Source organism: Larimichthys crocea, chromosome X (assembly GCF_000972845.2).
Source record: "Larimichthys crocea isolate SSNF chromosome X, L_crocea_2.0, whole genome shotgun sequence".
NCBI lineage: Eukaryota > Metazoa > Chordata > Actinopteri > Sciaenidae > Larimichthys > Larimichthys crocea.
This window is the reverse complement of record NC_040020.1, coordinates 25,630,254-25,654,863: the sequence shown is the minus strand read 5'-3', so window position 1 is coordinate 25,654,863 and position 24,610 is coordinate 25,630,254. Positions and strand designations below refer to the sequence as shown.

Genomic DNA, 24,610 nt, shown 5'->3' with positions numbered 1-24,610 from the left:
AAGACAATGGAGATGATTTACCTACAATCAATAAACTAATATTTTTAAGCCTTAACAGATCTGACCATAATGGACTAGCAAGAAATTCGAAAATGTGTATTTGTACCAAGATTGTGCAAAGAACTGTTCAAAATAGTCTAAACTAGACTGTTGCATGTTACCCACTCCATGTAGAGAGCAAATACAAGTGGAATTAAACAATATGTAGACACCAAAACCATCCCACTTAACACTCATGATTTACATATTTTGATTGTTTTAGACATAAAACACTATTAACAAGACAACTTAAAACAACAGTTCCTGACCGAGTCCAAAAAGGAAAGAAAAAAGGAAATGTGTTCAAAATGGAGGCAGACATTACATGAGTAAGTACCTGGTAGAGGTGTGTTTTTGGGTGGAGCAGCCAACTGTAGGAGAAAAGGAAAAAAGAAGGCGGTGCTGGTGAAGGGCTGAAGGTTGTGTGGGTAGATCGCACATCTGTCCTGTTTGCCTTTCATCTGGAAAAATACACACTTTGAGTTTTCTCAGAACTGCGACATGTAAACCAAGCAGGCTGAGTGGGCGTTTTCCTGGTGAGTACGGTGGGGTGAGGAAACGGCTCATCCACTTTGATAATGACTCCATTTAAGTTTTGTTGATGTACTACAGAGAAAAAAGAGTAACAATCTCAGTGTTTTGGTGCTTGCGACCGGCAGCACTTCATGCGTAGATCTACCAGGTGTGAAGAGAGGACGCTAATGAAACCTCTGATTGGTTTAAGAACTGTTACCCACAATTCAACAGCAGGATGATCGTTAAAATGAGGCAGAAGCACATGACCATTTGCAGAAACAATGGAGATTGTTTTCATGTCATTTTAAGGCTCCTGATTTATTTTTTTTACTTCGTTGCACAATTATGTTTCTGTGAGAAAAAGGCAGTTCATTAAAAATGACCAGTCACACCATTGTGGATTTCAAATGTACATGTACACATATTCAGGCACAGATATAGATATTTTATACAAGATACATATACAAGTCCAGATTGTCTGCTTATCCTCATCAGGGTCGCAGGGGGCTGGAGCCTACCCCAGCTGGCTTAGGATGAAAGGCAAGGTGGACCCTGGACAAGTCGCAGTTCAAGCACAATATCAATATGTTAAAATTAGATTTTGATACAAGGACCCTGACCAAGGCAGGGATTTAATATCAGGTAGCCTAATAAAGCAGGTCCATCTTAAGGTTCCAATATTACAGTCAATCAAACTACCATAAATCAACTGTACATGCGTGGCCTTCAGGGACCCTGGAAATTCAGCATCAGAACCGCTTTAATTGGCCAGGTGTAAATGACAAACATAACAGAAAACATAAACATAAAACATAAAAAAACTAATATATATATATATAAATATATAAATATATATATAAAATATAAATATAATATATATGACATGAGTATCATCTATACATTTGTGGACTGGGTAAACGACTGATCATGCAGGTAGGTGGATATCAGAATCAGAATCAGAATCAGAAATACTTTAATAATCCCAGGGGGAAACTATTTAATTATGACAGTTATTTATTATTTTACTTATTTATTTATGACAGTATATACAAATCTATGTACAACAGACTAAAATGTAACCAGTGGATAAATAAATAAATCAAATGAGCAGGTATCTTTGGCACTTATTTCCTTATTTTATGTTTATAATAGCCTTTTCCATCTGATTTAATTTTGTCCTATTTTACCTGTTTTAATGTTGTATTCTTGTATTGGATATACTTTTATGGTTCCTGTTTGTTTGTTCTGTTATTGCTGTCTACTTTCGTTTATTGTAAAGGCGCCTATGAAATAAAATGTATTATTATTATTATTATTATTATTATTATATTATTATTATTATTATGAATTTAAAAGGCTAGTTTTGTTGCAAGTCTTTTTGCATTGTGCTGTTTTGTAACCGTTAGTCCACTTTGGGATGTTTTTCCATTTGAGCCACCAGAGGAGCTCTTTCAGTGCGTCGTCGTAGTGTGTGTGTGTGTGTGTGTGTGTGTGTGGTGTGTGTGTGTGTGTGTGTGTGGTGGTGTGTGTGTGTGTGTGTGTGTGTGTGTGTGTGTGTGTGTGTGTGTGTGTGTGTGTGTGTGCGTGATGGAGAGGATCATCTGAAAACGGCTGTTAGTTAGCAGCATTCTCTATCACTGTGGCATGTTATTATCTGGCTACGGTCTATGTTACATCACTCATACTTACACTTACACACATGCACGTACATGGGCACGCAAAAACAGACATACACAAATGCAGATTTGTGATTTGTCTTGATATTTATGTGAATAAATATGTACACCTGTTTCTTATTTTTCATCACTACGTAAACTTAAAGACATTTTGGGAAATACCCTGATTTGCTTTCTCGAGTTAGAGGAGAAGATTGACATAACTGTTATGTCTGTCAAATATGGCGTAGTTTAGCAGGGGGGTCAACAGCTACACCGAATCTGTCAATAATAATCTGCCTACTAGCACATCTAAAGCTCAATAATATACATTATAATTTATTTATCCTCACTGTTTACATTTAGCTTGCTGCGCAAATATATGTATATTTGTCATACCCACCTAACAACCAGTCGAATTCTGTTGCACTATCACTAGTCCCAGTCTAGTGTACAAATGTTATTGTTGTTGTTTATAGATATAAATAGATACACATATTTATATGTATGCATATATATATGCACCTTTTTAATATGTATATAGTTATTTTTTGTTATGTTTTATGTTTATGTTTTTATGTTATGTTTGTGCCTACCTGTCATGTCTTTTAAACTGTACTTATGTCTATACCTGTATGTACAATTGAGAGCACAGTTAATTTGAGTCAAATTCCTCGTGTGTGTACACACACCTGGCCAATAAAGCGGTTCTGATGCTGATATTTCCAGGGTCCCTGAAGGCCACGCATGTACAGTTGATTTATGGTAGTTTGATTGATTGTAATATGGGAACCTTAAGATGGGACCTGCTTTATTAGGCTACCTGATATTAAATCCCTGCCTTGGTCAGGGTCCTTGTATCAAAATCTAATTTTAACATATTGATATTGTGCTTGAACTGACGACTTGTCCAGGGTGCACCTTGCCTTTCATCCTAAGCCAGCTGGGGTAGGCTCCAGCCCCCTGCGACCCTGATGAGGATAAGCAGACAATCTGGACTTGTATACTTGTATAAAATATCTATATCTGTGCATTGAATATGTGTACATGTACATTTGAAGTCCACAATGGTGTGACTGGATCATTTTTGATTAACTGCCTTTTCTCACAGAAACATAATTGTGCAACGAAGTAAAAAATAAATAAATCTGGAGACCTTAAAATGACATGAAAACAATCTCCATTGTTTCTGCAAATGGTCATGTAGCTTCTGCCTCATTTTAACGATCATCCTGCTGTTGAATTGTGGGTAACAGGTTCTTAAACCAATCAGAGGTTTCAATTAGCGTCTCTCCTTCACACCTGGTAGACCTACGCATGAAGTGCTGCCGGTTGCAAGCACCAAAACACTGAGATTGTTACTCTTTTTTTCTCCGTAGTCCATCAACAAACTGTTAAATGGAGTCATTATCAAAAGTGGATGAGCCGTTTCCTACACCTCCACCGTACTTCTTACCAGGTAAAATGCCCACTCAGCCTGCTTGGTTTACATGTTTTCACGGTTCTGAGAAACTCAAAAGTGTGTATTTGTTTTTCCAGATGAAAGGCAAACAGGACAAGATGTGACGATCTACCATATTCACACACCTTTCAGCCCTTCACCAGCACCGCCTTCTTTTTCCTTTTCTCCTACAGTTGGCTGCTCCACCCAAATTAACACACCTCTACCAGGTACTTACTCATTTAATGCCTGCCTCCATTTTGAACACATTTCCTTATGTTCTTTCCTTTTTAGACTCCGGTCAGGAACTGTTGTTTTAAGTTGGGAGGTGTTGATTGTAGAGTTGTCTGTCTGTTAATAGTGTTTTATTGTCTAAAACAATCAAAATATGTAAATCATGAGTGTTAAGTGGGATGGTGTTGGTGTCTACATATTGATTTAATTCCACTGGTAGTTTTGCGCTCTACATGGAGTGGGATAACATGCAACAGTCTAGTTTAGACATATTTTGAACACTTCTTTGCACAATTCTTGCTACAAATACACATTTTCCTATATTTCTTTTCTAGTCCATTATGGATCAGATCATGTTAAGGGTTTGAAAATATTAATTTATTGATTGTAGGTAAATCATCCTCCATTGTCTTCTCTCTAGCGTCTGCTCTCCCTCCGTCTACTCCCAAGCTGAAGTTTGTGAGCTATGAAACAGAGCTGTATCGCTCTCCGGCTCTGACAACATGCCCGTCTTGTCAGACTCAGGTCACCACACAGGTCACATACCGAGTGGGGACTCATGCGTGGCTCATGTGTCTTGTGTTTGTGTTATGCGGGTGAGGAGAGACTCATTCAAACATCTAAATCTGGTTAATCTAATTAACACACACATTCAAAAGGCAAACCCTGATATATTACTAATATCTGTCTCTTCAGGTTGCTGCTTGGATGCTGCCTGATTCCATTATTTGTTAAGTATTTCAAGGATGCCTATCACACATGTCCTCGCTGTCGACGGGTCCTCCACATACACAGGAAGACATGTTGTGAATGAACACACACACAAGCTTAACCACCAACAGGTTTATCATGTTTCTTTTCACGATAGCAGAAGTTCAAACTGACTTTTGTAGTAAAATGTATGCATACCTGTCAGTGTTGGTCAGGATAATTTAAAATGTATATGTGTGAATAGTTTTTACTCATATTTTAATTGTGTTTTGTAAAAATGAAATAAATGTTTTCTGTGGCAGTCTTTATTTGATGTTTCCTGTCGTTATATCACACAACAGGTAAAAATATAAGATAGACTTTATTGATCCAACACCGGGGAAATTTACTTGTTACAGCAGCTCACAATTTATAGGATGGATAAGAAAAATACTCTCTATATATATTGGGTTCTTCCTGCAGTAAGCTGATTTCGACTCCAGCCTGTGGTCCACGGACCTTTACTTTGCTGTCTGTCGTTCCCTCTCTTTCTCCTTGCTTTCCTGTCTGTCTTCAGCTGTCCGCTCTTAAAAATTGAAAGCCATCCAGAGTTCAAAGTGAGTTCATTCAGCCACATCTGTGTTGCTTGATACTCTAAAGCCGTGTTGGCACCGTTACCTTCTCCATCTTCTTGGGGAGAGATCTTACATTGTTTTAAGTGAGTTTGAGTATTAGGCTCCAAACTAAATTGACCAAGAAAAAACGAGAGAACCTTTAAAAAAAACATCAAGATCCACTATCTTTTTCCATCTGCTAATGAAGACCATAACATGCAGTTGAATTCTAAGGGAAAAGCTAGTAAGATGACCCTGAGTTAGTTATGAACTTGTCAAACTACTTAATTATTCAAGGTTTAGTTTGATATGAGCTAACTTTCTCTCTGGTCATTAATGCAGCCCGTGTGGATTAAGCCTGCATGTGTGCTTGTACTGAGTGTAGTAAACGTGCCTTCACTGATGACACTAGAGGATTAGAGGTGTGGGTTTATTTTAGATCTTTGAGCCTCAGAGTAATGAGCATTTGAGTTGCAGCAAAACCCTTCATTGCCCTCCTCTGAGGTCATACACGTCGTGACTTGACACGCCCTCCAGTTGCTCAGGTATAAGATGCCGTCATGATATCTGCTACATCGGGGTAGATGAGCACTGGTGGATTCCAGCAGCAACACACTGCTGATCCTGCATGGCTGAGGATGCTTTGGAGTATCTCGCATTACTCTGTAAATCGATCTCCTCCTTCTTCCAGCATTTCAAACACAAAACTGAGTTCCTCTCCTATTTGGTCCTGTGTGTTGCCAAAATGCCGTTCATCCCACCTGTGTCGATTGCATGCTCTGTGTCAGGACTGACCGGGAAAGAGAGACTTATCAACACTTTATCTCCAACTACTGGGGCCAAGACGCGAGTCCAAAGAGATGACAAAGGCAGCTCAGTGAAGGACCGACTGGCTTTGAACCTCAAGCAGCTGGGGAAGAAAAGCCAATCCAGGAGTCATCTGCCAACCACCAAGGGAGTGTCAGGAGCAGAGCTGCATGCAAAAAGAAGGGACAGATTGTTGCCTTCATCACAAATGAACAGCTTCTCTGCCTCCAGCTGGGGTGAGTCCCTGTCAAAGACGAAGCAGAACAAACATGCAAGCCAGATCTCTGTAAAGAGTCACATAGAGGTGAAGACGACGGCCACACATCAGGAGGAGGCAAGCTTCACATTGACTCTCACACCTGAGGCTGTTCTACTGCTACAGAGGAAGAACAGTGAGAAACGTTCAGCCTCCAGAAATATAGGAAGCGGAGGTGGTGTTTCTGGAAGCGCCTCAGATTCCAGACGGAGGGGGGAAAACAAACTCTAAAAGGCATCAAGCAACAACGCAGAGACACAGCAGATCTGCTGCTAAAAACAACGGCGATGCCGAACTGGAAGACATAAGCTCAATTGTGAAAATCTCCCTTCTGAACGAGCAACATAAGTACGATGATGTGGAGTATGAGGAAGAGGAGGACTGTGGTGTGGATGAGCGTGTGGTGCTGAAATGTACAGAGTGGCTCCGTGGGTTGGAAAACACACCAGTGACAGTGGGAAACAGCCTGAATAAGAGTGCAAACGGTGTGAAAAGTTTCTAAAGGCAAAATTAGAAATGGCACTTAACTGTCCTTTAAACTGCAGTTTCTGTTTCTGTGTTGACGACCTGCTATTTGAAGACGTGCACTGGTGTTCTGTGCTTCTCTTGTGCATGTAAGATACCTGCTTGGTTTTACTGGGCCCAGTCCTGCTAGGATTTGTTGAAGTTTTTATGAAACTTTCCTGCTGTTTTGCTTGATCCATCTTTCATCAAAGTCAGTGGAAACACCTGATAAGAACAAACCAAAACACAATTTTGCCGATAGACCACAACCTTTTAACTTGTTTGAAACTTGAAGCATCACAACTTATTTCTAGAACATTTAGGTTATTCTATTGAAAAGTCATAATGTGGATGATGTACTGCAGGTACAGGGAACCACTGAAATGTAATATAAGTGACATGTATTCTCTGTTTTCTTGCGAAGGAGGGAGAGAGTGCAGGATCAGAAGCAGAGCAGCTGGCAGGACGGAGTCACTCTCACTCTGTTTCTGTGTCGTTTAACTTAATATGTATGTCTCTTTTGTTTTACATAAAAAACAAGGATCAAACGTTGTTTATTGTTTATTATTTCTACATTTTCATTTTAAAAATCTTGTTGTGCAGCTAACTTTACTCAAACCTGAGACAATTAAGTTTTAGTGGAAATCCTTAAGTTTCCAAATATGCTGAATTTTAAGGGTGGTGTGTATAAAATGATGCAAAGGCATGTAGAATATTTCTATTTAATGCAATGGCGCAGCCTTAAAAGTCATGATGTCATAGTTTTAGAAATTTTACTCACTGTAAACATAATTTTCATTAAAGAGCTGGTACAAAATGGTACAGAATACATATGTCATACTGTCAGACGGTGAGCAATAAAGTAATTTTTTCATGTGTGACTCTTCTTCAATTCACATAATCAAGTTTTACATATGCTTGAGTTTACATGCTCTCCAACTACCAGTCCAAGCTACATACTGCCATTGATATGTTACTTTTATAAGTATAATAAGATAAGTTAAGAAGTTTGTAACAACAAATATATATATTAAACTAAAAATACAATGACAGTTTCTTCCCTGGTTCTGAAAGGTAATTAAATTAATAAAATGGGAATCACTTTATGCATGGACTTTTACTGTTCTGCTCACAGTAAGTAGCTTTGTAAGGACTTAGACGTTGGCTTGGCTGTCACTGTACATTCCCTCGTGCACAGACCAAGTATGCTTAGTGACGGCTTATCCATCCTGGAGTCAAATGTTGCAACACGTGTGTTTGTTCATGTGTGTGACTGTGAGGGAGTGAAAGAGATTTCATGTGAAATGTTTAACAACTACTTTGATTTTACACAATAATTTAAATGTATTAGAAAGCTTATTTCATCTGGTGCGCACATATAGTATAACAATAACTTTCCCATATTTCCACAAATGATGTTATGTGTTTCAGTTGAGGCCTGTTAAATAAATAAAGTCACAGTGCATGGTCGATGGATGTATAAACAGATGGATGGGCATCATTTCCAGCGGTTGATTCGTCGTAGCTGTACATAGGACAAGAACATGCAGACCAATGTGATTCCCAGCAGAGCCACCTCGTTCTGCCAAAAGCCCCACACAGAGTAGTCGATGTCCTGGGCTTTCAGGAACACCTCCCCTGGGATACTGCAGCACAGACAAGAAAGGCTTAGTGTATGTGTGCGCGTGTGTGTGTGTGTCTGTGTGTGTTATTGTGTTTAAAGGAGTGGCTATGTTATCACTCGGCACTCACACGGTGGTGCCGTTGTAGAACAACTGTCCGGACAGCTCGTTGATGAATGCAGCCTGAGAGAGACAAAGAGATTGGGCTGAACAACTTCCTTGCCACAGATAAAAGACACGTTAAATTCAACCTGTCTGATCTCATTCTCACAACCACACCCATCTGTCTATTTCCATAGCTTACATTCAGTCCATATCTGAAGATACTGATCCATTTCAGCCAGGAGAGCCAGTTCAGCATGGCATTGAGATTGACAAGATAACCACCAAAAACCTAGAACGGGATGATGAAGGGGGAAGAGATGGATTAATATAGTTAAGATAGAAATAATTCTACTATATAACTTAAAGCTTGTTTTGTGTGTGTCACACCATCATGAAGACGAATGGTAGAGCAATGAGGATGTTAGCCATGGCAAATGTAGATACACTCGCTGAGACGAGGAAGGCCAGCCCGACTCCTGCCAGACTGACCAGGGACATGGTCAGGGCAAAACAAAGGAAGGACACAAAGCCAGGATTCAAACCTGAAAGAGTGGTGGATACATGTAAACAGATAGACAGAAAAATCTCCATAAAACAAAAATCAGTGTTTTAAATCCAAAGGACAGCAGAACACACGCAATAGTCATTTAAAGGACATGCCTAAAGCAACACCTGTTCTCTTTCTACACTTGCTGCATGATTTCTGCATGCAACAACGTGTTGGATATTTTTGGTCTGCATGGTCTTGTATGTATGAGAATTACCCATCATATAATAGGCGATGGCTGAAAATATAAAGATGGGGATGATGCGGTTGGGGATGAGATCAGCAAAGATCTTGGACAGGAAGTAGACGGACGTACGATAATAGCCACTGGAGTTTTCATGGCTGCAACAGAAAGTCAAGAAACACATAAACTCATAAATACAAATATAGTGTAAAAAACATGAGATTGTGACGGATTTACAGTTTTCTATCTATGAAAAGAAAGATAAAATGTCATGTCACACTTTTGAGCTACTATATATAAAAGCACAAAGCTTGTGATATTAAATATTTTATAATTGTCAACAAAATCCCATTAAAAAAAACCCAAAATCAACAATGAATTTATCGATTCATTTGATCCGTTTATCTCACAAGTATTCTCTGTGCAGCTGAGACCTGATGTACTGTAGCTTAGCCCTCTATTCTATTTTAGAAACTATTAAAAACACATACATAAGCCATTCTGTCACATTGGGTGACATGTTCCTTCATTAGGATAGACATTGAAGTTTATTTTGACTCTATCTTGCATACATATACTCTCCTGCTGCTGGAAAGACTCGATAGAGCACCAAATGTGCATTAATCCACAGCTGAAAATAGTCCCCAACAATTTACTACACTATTTACTGATTATTAACATTTACTGAAATCTATAATGCCCAGATGTCTTAGGAAATAGCGTTGTTCTTTTGGAAAAATAAAACAAAAAACAGCAAATATCTGGTCCATTTTTAAAGATTTAAGATTTCTGTAGAAACAAATAGACATAGAGATGTACTAAAAGCATTATTGAGACAGATTTGAGAAACACTTTGTTGGTTTTGGGATTTTTGTTGCTTTTACAGGACATGTTGACAATAAGAAAAATATAGAATAACACCAGCCTCATTCTTTTAAATAGTATTAAAAAGAGGAATGTGATGTTTTTAAACAATGAACATCTTCGTAGTTGTGCACCTTCTGCATACACCTGCACTTTAACACGCATACACTGGGTGTTATCTTTCACTCACATGAAGATCGCCCTTTCATTGATAAAGAGTTCAACAGCAGAGAGATTCCCAAAGACCATGTTGATGATAAGGAAGAAAAACGCTCCACTCCTGTTGTGAAGAGAGGGAGACTCATCAGATTATCTGTTTCTGAAATGGAGATATTCACATTTGCTGTCGCACCACATTTTCCTAACACACGCCCATGTACGATGAAAACCTTCAGAACAATAAGGAAAAACCTGTGATGTTATCTTCTATTTTCATGATGCAATTCTGAAGTAATTTGGCCTTGGGGAAAGGTGACACATTTACAACGGAAAGAGTGTGCAGAGGTGAAAATACAATGGAGCAGACACGCAACAGAGTAGAGCAGATAGAGCTGAAAGTAGGTTGGTTGTTGTGCTGCAGGTGATGCGTACTGTACCTGTTCTGTAGAGCCTCAGGCAGTGTTAAGGGCATTTGGAAATAAATGAGTCCCACCAGAACTGCAAAAAAGATGTTGAGAGCCAACTGGCCATAAGAGGTTTGAGGGTTCCTGAGTATGTTCAGCACAGTCCTACCACACACCACACGTATCTGTCTCACACACACACACACACACACACACACACACACACACACACACACACACGCACACACACACACACACACACACACACATTATAAACTTCAGTTCAGGTTCACGAACTTTATAACAACCGAGATTGTAATCCTCTCAAATAGATCATTATTTTATTACATTTTTCAGTCTAAGAAACATGTTTTGCCCAATTTGTTTCTTCAAACTTTGTTTCTAAATTGCAAGTTGGTTGACCTGATAGAGGAAAGACGTAGCATAATCAGCTGCCTTGTTTTGTCCTTTGGCCCCATCAGCAATACTCTGATTTACATGGTCCAACTCCTCAAGGACACTCTGGCACAGTTGGGATTCCCTGTACTTGGTTGCCAACGAGTTTGTAGACTCTATTGGGTAAAGAGAGACAGATCATTATACATCATCATGTTTTGGATAAGGACAAGGACAACTTCTCTTTTTATAACAGTCAATGACTCTTCTCAGTTATGCAGATTATGTGATTTGTGAGTGAAATAAAATTGGATGCCTCGGCTAAAACGTGGTTTAATCTGATCGAAAGAATCTTGAAGAATTCTTGTCACTGTCTTGTCATCTAATCATTGTCTTTATTTCAACACATGGTTCTTTAATAGATGTGTTACATTTTAATATGTCTAAAAACTTTCCAGTGGATTTTAGCACAATTTCTTTAACAAATTTTGTACCCACGAATCACCGAAAACCATGCTTAAAACCGCCGTTGGTGTTACCTAAACTGTGTCTGTAGGTGTTTTGTGTAGGTGTACCTGCAGTAAGTGTTTCTAATGTTGATTTTGCCTCTCCATTTGTGACATCCATAAAGAAATCAGCAGGGTTGTTGAAGGGTTCAATCTGGTAGCCTGTACAAACAAACACACACACATGCAAATAAATCATAAGCATGCAACAGCATGCAAAACATGCAACATTGGAATAATCGTAAACAATATCCTGACATGGTATTTTAGGACTTACATAGAACAGTAGTAGTTTATCTTAATTTCATATTAAAGAAGTAGAATATATGCATGAATATTCAAATATAAAACAAGGTAATTGACTGTCAAGCATCAGGACCTAAGGAATAATCATATTATATTATTACACATTCCTAGTGAAGGTCCTACACCTTTCATAGCAAACACACATGCATACCCAGGTTTGTGAAGTACTCCAGTGCATGGTCTGCTGCTCCTGCATACACCACCTCCCCTTTATGCATCAGGGTCAGATGGTCAAACTGTCTGAAGATGGAGTAGCGTGGCTGGTGGATGGAGAAGATCACAGTCTTTCCTCTTCTGGTCAGGCTGGTCACACAAAGATGGTGAAGATGCTGCATCAATAATGGATGATCTAACCTAAGCAATTTGTATTATTAGATTAATTTGTAATTGTGATGTACTTATGCAGTAGACTGATGATACAGTTTGCAGTGTTAGAATCCAGTCCGGTGGTCGGTTCATCCAAAAACAGCAGAGACGGAGAGGTGATGAGCTCCATCCCGATGCTGCACCGCTTCCTTTCACCTCCAGATACACCACGCAGAAACTCTGTCCCTATCTGCGCACACACATATCACAATAAAAAACACAACAGCAAGGGTGAAAAGGACAAAATACCCCTGTGAATATAACTTTGGGAACTTGTTTCGGGGCTATTTTTAGTCTATATTTTTTCACTTCAGACTTTGAAGTCTGTGAAGGTTCTAAGTTGTCCAGGTCATCTTTTTTTGGTGAAATCTGGGGCAGATGGACTTGGTTGTAGATCTCTGAAGAGGTTTCACCTCTCATCCAAGAGCTTCTTTAGTTCTTATCAAATAGCAGACATTGCTTACAGTATATAATTACAGGACATATAAAAAGGTCTGCCACCCATATAAGTGGGACATTGGGCAACCACAGAGCCATTCACAATTCATCAATGAAGCACTGTGTTTTATGGTTTTAGCACTGTTCTCTCATGTGGGTAGGGCTAGGGATGTGATAATGATCAATTTTCTTTTATAAAAGACAACAGAGCTTTTGCTTATACCTCAGTGAGATGTTGGTAAAGTACAACTCTTAAAAAATGATTAAGACCTCACAGTACGTTTTCCGATACCGCTGTAGTTGAGTAATGCAGCTACTAACTTGTGCATGAAGCTTCATACCTTAGTGTCTGCGCAGTCTGTTAGTCCCAGGTCTTGTATGATGGCATCTACTCTGCTCTTTTTATCTGCAGAGGAGTGATGCTTAGGGCTGAGACGCAGGTTGGCACTGAACAGAAGGTTCTCCCTCACAGACAGAGTGCCCATCAGGATATCATCCTGGAAGCACACGGATGATTTAGACATGAAGCTCTCGACTATTGGAGCAATCCAAAGTATAATACTGTCAAAGAATACGTGTGTGCATATGTTTGTATTTATATACCTGAACCACATAGGCAGAGCTGAGCCTGAGGTCAGACGTGACGACTTTGCCATCCACCAAGACTTTTCCTTGCCGCAGTCCAGCAGGGTCTTTTCTTCCTGCGATTACATCTAGCAGCCTGACAGAAAGACAGACTTAATATTCATGTGGTTGTGGTTACATGTCTTACATGTATGTAAGACAGTAGCTGTGTCTGCATGTGCATAAGCATGTTTCTTACGATGTTTTACCACTTCCGGTGGCACCCATGATAGCATTTATCCCAGGTCTCATGATGCCACTGCAACAACCAATAGGAAAATCTATTTTATTAATTTACAGAGAGCACTTTAACATACTTTAAAATAATAATAAAAACCTAGAAAATGAACATGAACCTGTATGAAGTTTATTCTTTAAAGATTTACATTCACAAGTCAGGCAATCGCGGGTTACATTTGAAATGTATTATTTCTAGCTCTCTGACACCACACAGTATTTTATTAAAGAATAAATTACTCAAAGGTCCAGTGTGTAGGATTTAATGGCACCTAGCAGTGTACTTGAAACCTTGTTGCCTCACCCTTTCCTTCTACCCCATCCATCTGCAGATATAAAAGACTCATTCTAAGGTAACAAAAACAGGTCAGGTGATGACAGGTGAAAACATTATGACGCATATTCAATTTCTGCTATATTCTGTAGATAGATCCCAAAAATCCCACACACTGGACCTTTAATGGTTTCCATAGGGTGTCCAGAATCAGATATTTCACTACTCATTGAATCTCTGGAAAATGTTTTCTCCAGGCCACCAGATTCATCAGTTTGCACAAGTGTATGTTATTGTAATTCATAAAAATATCTTCACTGCATCTATTTTGACAATAGGTGTACACTAGGAAGTAGCAAAATGCAGCACACAAATATATACACAAATAAATAGATCTGTAAAAGGGTATAGAATTAAAATACTAGATATACAGGTTTTGTGAAATAGGACACAAACACATTGACATGTAGTCGAATAACTTAAGTACACTTAACAGTATTTGTATAAAACCAGGAAGGTCGTGAAGAAGCACCAGGAGTGGCACATGTTACAGCTATCAACAGTCACCACCCAGTGATAATGCTGTTAACCGGATTTAAATGCATGCCTATGTACACACACATACCGGGGCAGGTGACAGGTAACAGGTAACAGGTATGTATCATATCCTACCTCACATCTTTGAGGATGCATTTTTCAGGACCTCTCTTGCAGCAGAACCTCTTCTCCTGAACACAGTAGTGCAAGTTACTGAATGTGACAGTTGGCCCTCGTTCCTGAAAATACTCCTCAACATCATGAACAGTCTTCTCCTGCTTAGACATCTTCAAAAACCAGCAGAGTTATCAGCAGAAAGAGAGAAAAAGAGCCAAAATGTGGGAATCAAACGAGAGAGAGGTGCAGTCTGATACAGAAGACCTGTACAGTCTGACAGAGAGCGAAAGAGAGAGAGGGACAGGTAAAAAAGCATATAATCAGTAAGTAGATGACCTTTGGACTCCCTTAGATGTGTAGCTGTCATATTTCTTTACGGGCTTGGTTTTGTCATGTTGAAGCAACAGGTAAGAGTCTTCACACCACGAAACTGAAAGCACATGTGCTGTTAAGATTTTCATTAAAACAACATTATAGATAGCTAGGATAGGTTTCAGCCCCCCCACGACCCTGATAAGGATAAGCAGTTACAGAAAATGGAGAAATGGATGGGTGTATAGTTTGAAAGAAGAAATAAGGTTAAGGCCATTGTTGCTCTTACAGATGAAAAGTTTAATTAAGCAATAAAATTGCTTGCTCATGAGTTCTGCTGTTGCAAAACCATTGATTGGTCTGGTATGAATCAGAATCAGAAATACTTTATTAATCCCCGCAGGGAAATTGTGTTTGTTACAGCAGCTCCCAAACGGTAAGTGAGATAGTAAGTGATAGCAAGAAAACAAAACTTTAACCCTATACACCTATAAGATATCCTATTTTAACACTATATACACATGTTTAAATTATAGTTAAATAAAACCAGTAGCAGTAGATAGATCGATAGATAGATAGATAGATAGATAGATAGATAGATAGATAGATAGATAGATAGATAGATAGATAGATAGATAGATAGATAGATAAATAGATGGTGCTTATGTGAGCTACATATTGGAAGCCTCAGACCAAAAGTACACATGTGTAGTGTAGCCAACATACTTTAGTGGTCTATATTTCCACGGTGCGGACGCCCCCTGCTGTACAGTATGCTGCATGTGTTGCTGGAGAGAATTTCCTGGGTGGGTTCAACGTTGTTTTTCTCTGACCTTTTTCTCTATTTTGCCGCTGTCCAATCAGGCTTCGTGTTTGGCACCAAGACCCGCCTCCTACGATCGCTGCAGCGAATCAGCTTGCAGTATAGCGGGGTGGGTGGGCGTGGCTAAGTTCAGAAATTCTTAGGTGTTGTCATCGCGTTCTTTAGTTGGTGTGCTCGGCACAGGGCGTGTGGGCGGAATTTAAAATGTTCACAATGCGACTCTAACGGGACTTGTTTTCCTTTCTGTACCTTTGTAAAGGTCGCGTAGTCGTCTTTCTTACACAGTCTACGGAAGAGAGGACAGTGAAGCACCGCCAGGAAGCCGAACACACGAAGTCTAGCTCACAAGGCTAACCGTTAGCTATGGAGGAGAGGAAGGAGGAGCGAGAAGCGGAGATCCAGGAGCACGGCCCCGAGCACTGGTTCTCCAAGTGGGAACGGCAGTGCCTAGCGGAGGCCGAGCAGGGGGATCCAAACGAGGAGGAGACGGAGCAAAGCCAGCAGAAACTGTGGCACCTCTTCCAGAACTCGGCCACCGCGGTGGCACAGCTTTACAAAGGTCCGTATGACACGGCTAACGAGAGCTAACCCCGGAGACACAAAGGGCAGCGGCTAGGCTAACGCTGTTAGCCGCTCACAGCTGCTTCCTCCGCAACACAATCAGCGGCTCCTGTGTGTGTGTGTGTGTGTGTGTGTGTGTGTGTGTGTTTCCATGGCGGTGCCGGGTGACATTGAAAATGTGTATTTTTTCAAATCACGCTCTCTTCTTCTTCTCGATATCGTGACCCTCCGCTGCTAAGCTAACGGAAGCTAAACGGCTAACAGCCGGTCACCGAGTCAGTGTGCGGGACAAGCGGGGCTGAAGCTCACGGTGTCAGAGAGGTCCTCCATGGCTGGACGGATCCACACCTGGCTGAGATAAACCACTCTTTAAAAAAAACAAGTTTAACGTAGTAGTGTGTGTGTGTACTGTGTACTAGCACGTTTGTTCCTCCTGTTTGGACACAACACGGCTCAGACTAAAAATGTTTTTGTCCTCCCGTTAACAGTTAGCTCGTCAAAATGGCGATACACAGGGAGGAGTTTGCCGACTGAGACAACTCGTTTATTGACGGCTTTAAAAAGCAGTCATGGTTAAAGTTGTCGCAGTGGTGGTGGTGTGGCTTTTTAAAACAAAACAACAAAAAAAAAAACAAGTAAACTGAGTCTTATTCTTCCAACGAGGAACTTTGTCTGAGAGCTGCTTTATTGTAAATATCCGAAACAAAATGGCGAAATGAGTCAAAGTAACATGTTGTTTTAAGTCGTCTCGTCCTGGCCTTGGTGTGTGTGTGTGCGTGTGTGTGTGTTTGAACATTACCCTGAAATTGGCATTGCTTGGAAATAACTTCCACCCTCTTTGCCCAAGTCCTACATTATTTGCATTTTTCCAATCACACTTGTTATCAATAGGTATTGACATGTTTTTACAAATAATCCAAATATACACAAAGCTTCAGAAGACATTTTACATACTGAGCACTGGCTCTTGCATTTAGCATTAAGAGCAGTAACAGTTTTGCATTTTACCTGCTTTATGTTTACATTTGGCCCATTGATAAGAACTCGAAGCGCTGCATCATCATCAGTTTCATTCACATTCAGGATTTCAGACTTAAACCTAGAAAACTATAAGGGAGAATTGTCTGTGAACTAGTAACTGCAGCGTCTGGTATTGGTACACACTGAAAGCAGAAATAAACGTCTCTGCTTTAAATGGTGACCTCATGGTTGGTTTAGATTTGACCAGTAAGTCTTGTACTGGGTGAAGATAGTCCCACACAGACCCCTTTTTTAAAAAGCTGCCTTATTTTGCAAAGACTTGTCAAATGCAGTCATTATCCCTCCCTTAGTTTTATAATCCTCCTTCTACACAGACTGTAATCTTTAATTTACGCCATAGAGGAAACCATATGGACAGCCCGTGCAGAATAGATTTTTGAGGATTTGCGATCTCACAAGAGAACCCAAATCTAGAGTTACCAGCTCTATCTACAGGCAGCCTCTTTGTTCATGCAGACCACAAATTATCCCCGACCCCCTTGCCTCTGATAACACTGCCCACTGGTTATTTATCTCTTTGGGTATACACAAGGCAGCTGATTTCCCTCTATAAAGGTCCAGTGTGGGGCTCTATTTACAGAATGTAGCATAGCTGTGTTTTCATGATTGTATAATGACCTGAAAGTATGAATTACTATGTTTTTGTTCCCTTTATAATGAGCCTATTATGTCTACAGACACTGCCAACGCTAAACGGTCTAGATAGGGTGTTTCATGGGCAACCACACTGCTAGATGCCACTAAGTCCGACACTGGTCCTTTTTTAAGAACATATTTGAACTTGAAGGGGTGGGGTGGGTTTTTTGCAGCAACTATGTCATTGTGAAAGTATCACCATCTGACTAACTTTTAAAATTTGATTCACAGATCGAGTATGTCAGCAGCAAGGCCTCTCTCTCTGGGTGCCCTTTCAGAATGCAGCCACAGCTGTCACCAACTTGTATAAAGGCAAGTAATAAGTAACTTTGACTATTGTGTACTTTTGGTTGACTGACTGCTTTGGTTGTGCGTAAACAAGACTGGTGTAGATGAGCTTGCTCGTGGTGTCCAGATTTACTAAAAACATTTGTCCTTTTGTGCCTTCAGAGAGTATGGAGGCCCGCCAACGGAGCTATGACCTGGGCATCCACTTAGGCTACCAGCGCAGGAATAAGGATGTGATTGCATGGGTTAAGAAACGCAGAAGAACTATCAGGCGCGAGGATCTCATCAGCTTCCTTTGTGGCAAAGTCCCACCTCCGCGGACAACTCGTGCCCCACCTAGAGTTGCCATGGTGTCTGCAAGCCGACCATCACCTCCAGAGACGGGCAGCTCTGTGGAGACAGACCTGCAGCCTTTCAGAGAGGCCATAGCACTGCATGGTATGTCAAAACGCTAAGCTCAACAGGAAGCTATGACATTAAGAATGAGAGCTATAGTTCATACAGTTTGTCGAGGCTTTACACTCTTTCTTTCTTTCCTTTCAGGTCTTAGTGGTGCCATGGCAAGCATTTCTGTGCGTTCCGGTCCTCCTGGTTCCCCAACTCACCCTGCCCAGGCCCTCAGTCGCCGTAGGAATGGTCTTCATGACGTGGACCTCAACACCTTCATCGCTGAGGAGATGGCGCTCCATTTGGATTCCACAGCCAATCGTAAACGAGGCCCTGCCCCCTGTAGTGATGTCATCACAGACTCACCTACTCATAAACGTAACAGGATGCTCTGAACTTTTCCTACGCCACTAATCCCTCCTCTGTCCTCTCCTTGGTGGCCAACTGGACAGCTGATGAGGACTGATGCCTTGGCCAACCATTGAAATCTTCTTCCTTTTCATCTTAGTTGCAATGCTACAAATAAAGGAACTCAACTATTACCAACCTAACATTTCTTCCATTTTATTTTTTCTTTCATGCCCCCCTCTATGACTCTTCCATCGTCTTCATAGTAGTGTTCTGTTTTTATTTCTTCCCAGTTTATGTTGGGTCGCCCTCAGTATATCTGATACCTAAGAGAGCACGTCACACTTGAGATCCTTGCAGAATATTGCCATTAGACATGGTTTATTTGACCAGGTCCATAGTGCTTCACATCCGATAATCAGATGAACCGGGTTGTTGCCTACTGTTAGCAGTTCTCTTCCCCTCCTTCTCGAGCATACTTCCTCCTCCCTCCTTTGTGGAGTGCTGGCCAAACCAGACTGGACTGAAACCTGGTCTCCTCGGGAGGCTGAACCACCTCCCTCCTGTGTGGCTCGACTCTAAACGCTTGTCGGCGTGTGTATCTCATTCTGCTGCTGCTCTTGTGTGTTTGCGTATCTGACAGCAGAACTGCCACTTACTGTGTTGTACTTGTCTTTGCCTTTTGAGAAAGCTGCTACAGTATCTCTGGTTGTGCAACAGTGAGTGTGTGTGTGTGAGAGAGTGTGTGTTTGTGTATGTGTGGATGTGGGGTTCTGGCAAATCCAGCACCCCATTTGACCGAATTATTTCCTATTTTACTTAAATTCATCATTTTGTTTTTGTTTTTCTTTAGTTGCTCTTTGCAGAACCAAACCAGGGTTTTATCACAAAGCAGGCCGGTCACTGTATACAGATAATAGTAGCTATCATTACTGTCTGAGTTAGCTGACACTTTGAGTCGCAGTGACAAGAGATAGAAAAACAAGATGTATTTTCAGCAAAGATTTCTTTGCCCAAGTACCATTGTCCTACATTATTTACAATTTTCACACTTGTGATCCATAGGTATTAACATGTTTACAAATAATCCAAATATACACAGTTTCCCTATCAGCTTCAGAATACATTTTACATACTGAGTACTGGCTCTTGCATTTAACATTAAGAGCAGTAACAGTTTTGCATTTTACCTGCTTTATGTTTACATTTGGCCCATTGGTAAGAACTTGAAGTGGTGCGTCGTCATCAGTTTCATTCACATTTAGGATTTCAGAATTAAACCTAGAAAACTACAAGGGAAAATTGTCTGTGAACTAGTAGGGGGCTGTGATATTTTATTTTGTTTAGCCAACTCATGGACTATTGGGTGTGATGGTTTGTCAAGGCTTAGGACACTTGTTTTGCTGATTTCACACACTGCTTTGTGATACAATCTTGTGTAATGTGTGTAAATAACATGTAGGTGCTGTTATATGTGGTACATATTGTAAAAAGAAGTGCAAATCCATCGGGATGTCCATGTACAATTCTGACATTAAAGAAAATACAAGCGTTTATCTAAGTTGTCTTTTGAGTTTTCTCCCAGTTTGGATTTGATGTTTTATTGACTTTGTGTCGCCGTCTTGACATGATCTCATTTCAGTGCAGGATAATCTTTACTCCAAAAAGTGATATTTATATGAATTACCTCAGGCCAGTCACAAGAAATGAAGGGTAAAAAGCGCATTAAAGTGGAAAACACATTAGCTTCAGTTTACTGCAGCGCCTGCTCAGTTAACAATTGCCTCGATCCATTTTGCATACTTAATCATTCTCCTCTTTCCTTCTAAAGAGCTTGATACGCTCGATATTCTGTCACTGGTCTCCATGAGCCAAAGAATAAAGGATCTACTGAAAGATAAGTTGTACATCTCACTTTTTTTATTGTAAGTGCAGATTGTCAAGAAACTTTGACAACACTTTTGTACCATTGCACAGTTCAACGTGGCCAACACATGGGGGCGACACAGACTGCTTATAGCTCTAAAAAGCTTGTCCTGCAGAACACATTGACAGAGACCTGATATGCCATGTTAATAGATGAAAAAATTAAATACAGAAGACACAACCTTTTGATCTGTTTTATCACTAGAACAATTAGCTGTAAACATTTTCTTTATCTAAAGTTATGCTTCCATAGAGATAATTAAAGTATTATTTACACATTGGGAGGCTTGATTAAGGATAAATCAAAATTATGAAACATAATACCAGAGGGTGAAATGGAAGCAGTTACAATAAGTAAGGGATACTCAGACACACAAACTGTAATGACTTAAATGAATTTGAGATGATTCAGTTCATTAGTATGTAGACATATGAGTCTCCACTTCCTTTCTTCCTGTACAAAAATGAAGCCAACATATCCTGGATATGGGTGCTGCCATGTTGCACTGGTGACGTCATTTGGAGCCAGAGTCTGCGTTAGTATGCATTAGTGATGGTGGTTTGTCCTGCCAACATCTGGCTGACTCCATCAATAACACAAGCCTGAGCTTTCCTCTTTGCCACTGGTGTCAAAATCACTGAAGGCGTGTCAGGCTTTACATAGATTAGCATGCATTCAGTATGTTAGCAACTGGTAGTTAGCAACGCAACATACTTCTGCTTTTCCCATGTGCATCATGGAAATATTTTAGCTTGTGGTGATTTTTCATCTGAGAGAGTAGAAGTAGAAACATGTAAGTATAAACAAGTATAAAAGACCAGATCCAGTTGGGTGATGCTGGATTTGAATTGAAAGAATAGGTCAGGATCTTTATACTTTATATAATGTGTTTCATGTACACTTTTATATATATATATATATATATATTTACATATATATTTATTTGTGTGTGTGCACATATAACTGGACATGAACCCAACAAACTGGTTGTCAAAGTGAATGGAAAATAGAGTTTGCATTGACTGTTTGAAACGCAAACTGTGTATCGACTCGCTATCCGTCATGGACGTGCGTGATGTGGCGTCAGATGTAATTGCCCGGACTGTGCAGACCACTCGTAAATCCAGCAACGTGACTAGTGGTGTTGAAACACAGGCTCAAAAACAGGTAATTAAGCTCGCTGCTAAAGCACTTGCTGATAAATTGGACAGGTTACGAAATGGTAGAAAAGCAAAGATGCAAACAAAGCAGGCAGCGTAAGAAAATCAATGCAAGGTCTCATGTTAAAGGGTGATAAAACACAGTTACAAAATGCTCCTTGGGAATTAATTGAAGTGTGTGATGAAGTAAAATGCATCCATAAGTCTCTGTTGGGTCTATTATCAGGTGATGAAGGGGAAAAACATGAAACATGGTTTAAATGCTGTTTAATGATGAGTGTGTTGGTGCAAAAAAGTGGATTACATGCATGGTTATGTTTAAGGTGACTTTAATCATTTCGAAGCAGTGTTTTCAATGCTGTTAGTAAATTGGCAGGTCATTAGAGTATTATCTGTGATAAATCAAGTATCACATTATCTGCACTGATAAAAGCTGAGGTAGAGCTGCACTTGTTGCTTGCATTGCAGTTTTAAAAGTACAGCATGGTCTAGAAAAGCAGGAACAACAGTAGAGGAGGAAAAGAGAGCAGCTTGATTTGGAAGCTGAACTAGCTGCATGCACTGCGAAGTTGGCAGTATTACAGGCCTCTGATCTAAAAGGTTCCTTACAAGCACCCTCAAATGGCATGAATTCCTATTTTGAAAAGGGAAAAGGAAAGGGGAGTCTATCTTAAACCCTATGGCAAATGAATAGAAGCCTGGATCATGAAAATAGACACAACAAAACCACTTGACAAAATGGGCATTGCCACCGGATAAACCACTATCAATGGGTGCACGACCAAAGGAAACCGAGCAGTGGTTTAAAACTGTTTCTGTACATCAATGCATCCTCAATGAACAACAGCAAGGAAACAATATATTGGGAACATTGCAGGATTTTCATCACCAGTCAACAAACACTCAGTTAAATGATGGAAACCATTGTAGAACAGAAAATCTGTCAAAATCTGCCTCGAGGCATACTTACCATCATGCACAGGCAAAATGAAATAACAGCTACTCTAATACAACAGCAACCTTTGTTGCCACTTCCACGAGATATCCTCAAATTTAAAGGGGATCCTCTCCAATGTAAAGCATTTATTAAGGCTTACGAGCAAGGAGGGAAGGAAAAGGCAGGGAGATAGGATTGTTTGTACTGTTTGGAAGCGGTAGTGGCAGTTCACTCGAGGACAACTGTTAGTCCAGCTGACTCTTTGAATGGTTTGAACACAGTTGATCACACAGAAGGAGATGCCAGTCACTACTGATGACACTGTGACACCAGAATATTTTGCTAAATCGCCATATTTATCTAAGGTTCACGTCCCAAGGATAAAAGTTGTCGACCCGTTGATCAGGACCAACATACCCAAAATACTGGAACATTGTGAGATAATTATTATTAATTAGATAATAACCTTGTGAGATCATCAACTGTCGTGGGAATGTCCTTTATTTCATTAGGACTGTGCAGGTATGGGTTGTTGATGGAAACAGTGGTGGAGGAAGATCTTCCTTCAGCCCTTGTGAACATAATCTTTGTGTGCAAAGTGGAAGTAATGCTGACCAATGAGTAGTCCTTTTCAATGAAAGGACTATGGAGGAGAGGGAAATATCCAGAGAACATTACAGGTTTCTGGAGACAGTGGAGCACTCAGCAATACTTCAGGATGGGAAGTATTGTTTGAAACTTCCCTTCAAGAAAAAGGAGGTATCTCTTCCCATTAACATTGCAGTAGCAAAGCAATGGTTCCTGGGCTTGAAGAAAAGCTTCCTTAACAATGAATGTTAGTTTAGTAAGACCTATGCAGAGCTGCATTGTGGGAAAGGGAAGGTGCGATATATTCCTCACCATTCAAGATCCTGATGTGGTTTTTGAATGTGGAGCCACATTTGAGGTGAATCGTTCAACAGCAAACTGGATCCTAACCTCATCAGCTCACAGCTTGAAGCTCTAGACTGCTTCAGGCAAGAGCCTGTGGTATTCACGGGTGACATTCAGGGCATCTTCCACCAGGTGAGTGTGCTGAAGAAAATAGAAATATTCTTCGTTTCGGAGATTATCAGGTTCACCTGTTTAGTGCAGTGTCATCACCTAGTTGCACAAACTATGCACTTAAGAAAACTGCTGATGACAACAGCTCTGAGTTTCCGGCTGAAGTGCTTTAATCCAGCGAGAATTTTTATGGGGATGACTGTTTAAAGATCTCAGTCACGGAAGGAGAAGCTATCCAAACAAGAAGAGATCTTATTGCTCTCTGTTGGAAGAGGGGCTTGACCTTGGATCAGCAACAGTTGTGTCATTTTGCTAACCATCACAAAGGATCAAAGGACCAAGAACACAAAGGCATTGGATCTGGACCAAGATAAACTTCTAGTGGAATGAGCTCTCTACAGTGGTGTGTGCAGACACTTTCAGATTTAAGCAGGCAACAGCAAATGCCATCAGTGTGAGTGATGTGTCTACTCCTACGGACCCGCTCAATGCCCACTTTTCTGATTGGAGGAGGCTGAAAAGTGTCAGGTTATAGGACATGGTGTTTGTGTGGAGTAGCCTTAGAAAGCTGTTCTGTGGTTAACTGTCCAGTCAGAACAGTGTGATGCAGGGTGAAAGACAAGACAATGTGTGTTTTATGTCGCTCTGGTTAAACATCTCAGTAGCTTAATTAACAGGCTAAGCTGCTTTACCAGTACATTTCC

The 24,610-nt window shown here is 40.3% G+C and overlaps 3 protein-coding genes across 5 annotated transcripts; 2 read left to right on the top strand and 1 right to left on the bottom strand.

Annotated features, from left to right (window-relative positions):
• The first annotated feature begins 3,478 nt into the window (after positions 1-3,478).
• On the top strand, positions 3,479-4,904 carry LOC109139191 (lipopolysaccharide-induced tumor necrosis factor-alpha factor homolog). The gene is made up of 4 exons (XM_019261838.2): positions 3,479-3,669; positions 3,750-3,881; positions 4,307-4,481; positions 4,582-4,904. Exons 1-4 carry the CDS (start codon positions 3,609-3,611, stop codon positions 4,697-4,699), a joined length of 486 nt encoding a protein of 161 aa, XP_019117383.1. The 5' UTR covers positions 3,479-3,608; the 3' UTR covers positions 4,700-4,904.
• Positions 4,905-7,302: 2,398 nt separating this feature from the next.
• abcg2b (ATP-binding cassette, sub-family G (WHITE), member 2b) lies at positions 7,303-15,592 on the bottom strand. Of its 3 annotated transcripts, none has more exons than XM_027283251.1 (16): positions 15,481-15,592; positions 14,461-14,516; positions 13,477-13,536; positions 13,257-13,374; positions 12,995-13,150; positions 12,248-12,405; positions 12,001-12,152; positions 11,613-11,705; positions 11,065-11,213; positions 10,675-10,826; positions 10,269-10,358; positions 9,248-9,372; positions 8,871-9,025; positions 8,683-8,772; positions 8,509-8,561; positions 7,303-8,402 (listed from the first exon to the last, which is right to left on the bottom strand). In XM_027283251.1, the coding sequence occupies exons 3-16, from the start codon at positions 13,527-13,529 to the stop codon at positions 8,255-8,257; spliced, it is 1,692 nt and encodes a 563-aa protein (XP_027139052.1). In that variant the 5' UTR covers positions 13,530-13,536; positions 14,461-14,516; positions 15,481-15,592; the 3' UTR covers positions 7,303-8,254. The 3 variants fall into 3 exon arrangements, with proteins under 3 accessions (XP_027139052.1, XP_027139053.1, XP_010731967.3); XM_027283252.1 differs by lacking the exon at positions 15,481-15,592 and adding an exon at positions 14,779-14,797; XM_010733665.3 differs by lacking the exon at positions 15,481-15,592 and having other exon boundaries at positions 14,461-14,765.
• A 149-nt stretch (positions 15,593-15,741) lies between these two features.
• On the top strand, positions 15,742-20,394 carry hapstr1b (HUWE1 associated protein modifying stress responses b). Its single transcript, XM_010733644.3, has 4 exons — positions 15,742-16,136; positions 18,047-18,127; positions 18,266-18,541; positions 18,647-20,394. The coding sequence occupies exons 1-4, from the start codon at positions 15,941-15,943 to the stop codon at positions 18,883-18,885; spliced, it is 792 nt and encodes a 263-aa protein (XP_010731946.1). The 5' UTR covers positions 15,742-15,940; the 3' UTR covers positions 18,886-20,394.
• The last annotated feature ends 4,216 nt before the right edge of the window (positions 20,395-24,610 follow it).

What these genes read in the sequence shown, in the direction of transcription:
- LOC109139191 (XM_019261838.2), top strand. Translation starts at nt 3,609, where the DNA reads ATGGAGTCATTATCAAAAGTGGATGAGCCGTTTCCTACACCTCCACCG. An exon ending in TCCACCGTACTTCTTACCAG is followed by an intron (nt 3,670 to 3,749) that starts GTAAAATGCCCA and finishes TTGTTTTTCCAG; the next exon opens with ATGAAAGGCAAACAGGACAA. An exon ending in AATTAACACACCTCTACCAG is followed by an intron (nt 3,882 to 4,306) that starts GTACTTACTCAT and finishes TCTTCTCTCTAG; the next exon opens with CGTCTGCTCTCCCTCCGTCT.
- abcg2b (XM_010733665.3), bottom strand. Translation starts at nt 14,612, where the DNA reads ATGTCTAAGCAGGAGAAGACTGTTCATGATGTTGAGGAGTATTTTCAG. An exon ending in TGCATCCTCAAAGATGTGAG is followed by an intron (nt 13,537 to 14,460) that starts GTAGGATATGAT and finishes TGGTTGTTGCAG; the next exon opens with TGGCATCATGAGACCTGGGA. An exon ending in ATTAGAAACACTTACTGCAG is followed by an intron (nt 11,214 to 11,612) that starts GTACACCTACAC and finishes TTTACCCAATAG; the next exon opens with AGTCTACAAACTCGTTGGCA.
- hapstr1b (XM_010733644.3), top strand. Translation starts at nt 15,941, where the DNA reads ATGGAGGAGAGGAAGGAGGAGCGAGAAGCGGAGATCCAGGAGCACGGC. An exon ending in TGTCACCAACTTGTATAAAG is followed by an intron (nt 18,128 to 18,265) that starts GCAAGTAATAAG and finishes TTGTGCCTTCAG; the next exon opens with AGAGTATGGAGGCCCGCCAA. An exon ending in AGAGGCCATAGCACTGCATG is followed by an intron (nt 18,542 to 18,646) that starts GTATGTCAAAAC and finishes CTTTCCTTTCAG; the next exon opens with GTCTTAGTGGTGCCATGGCA.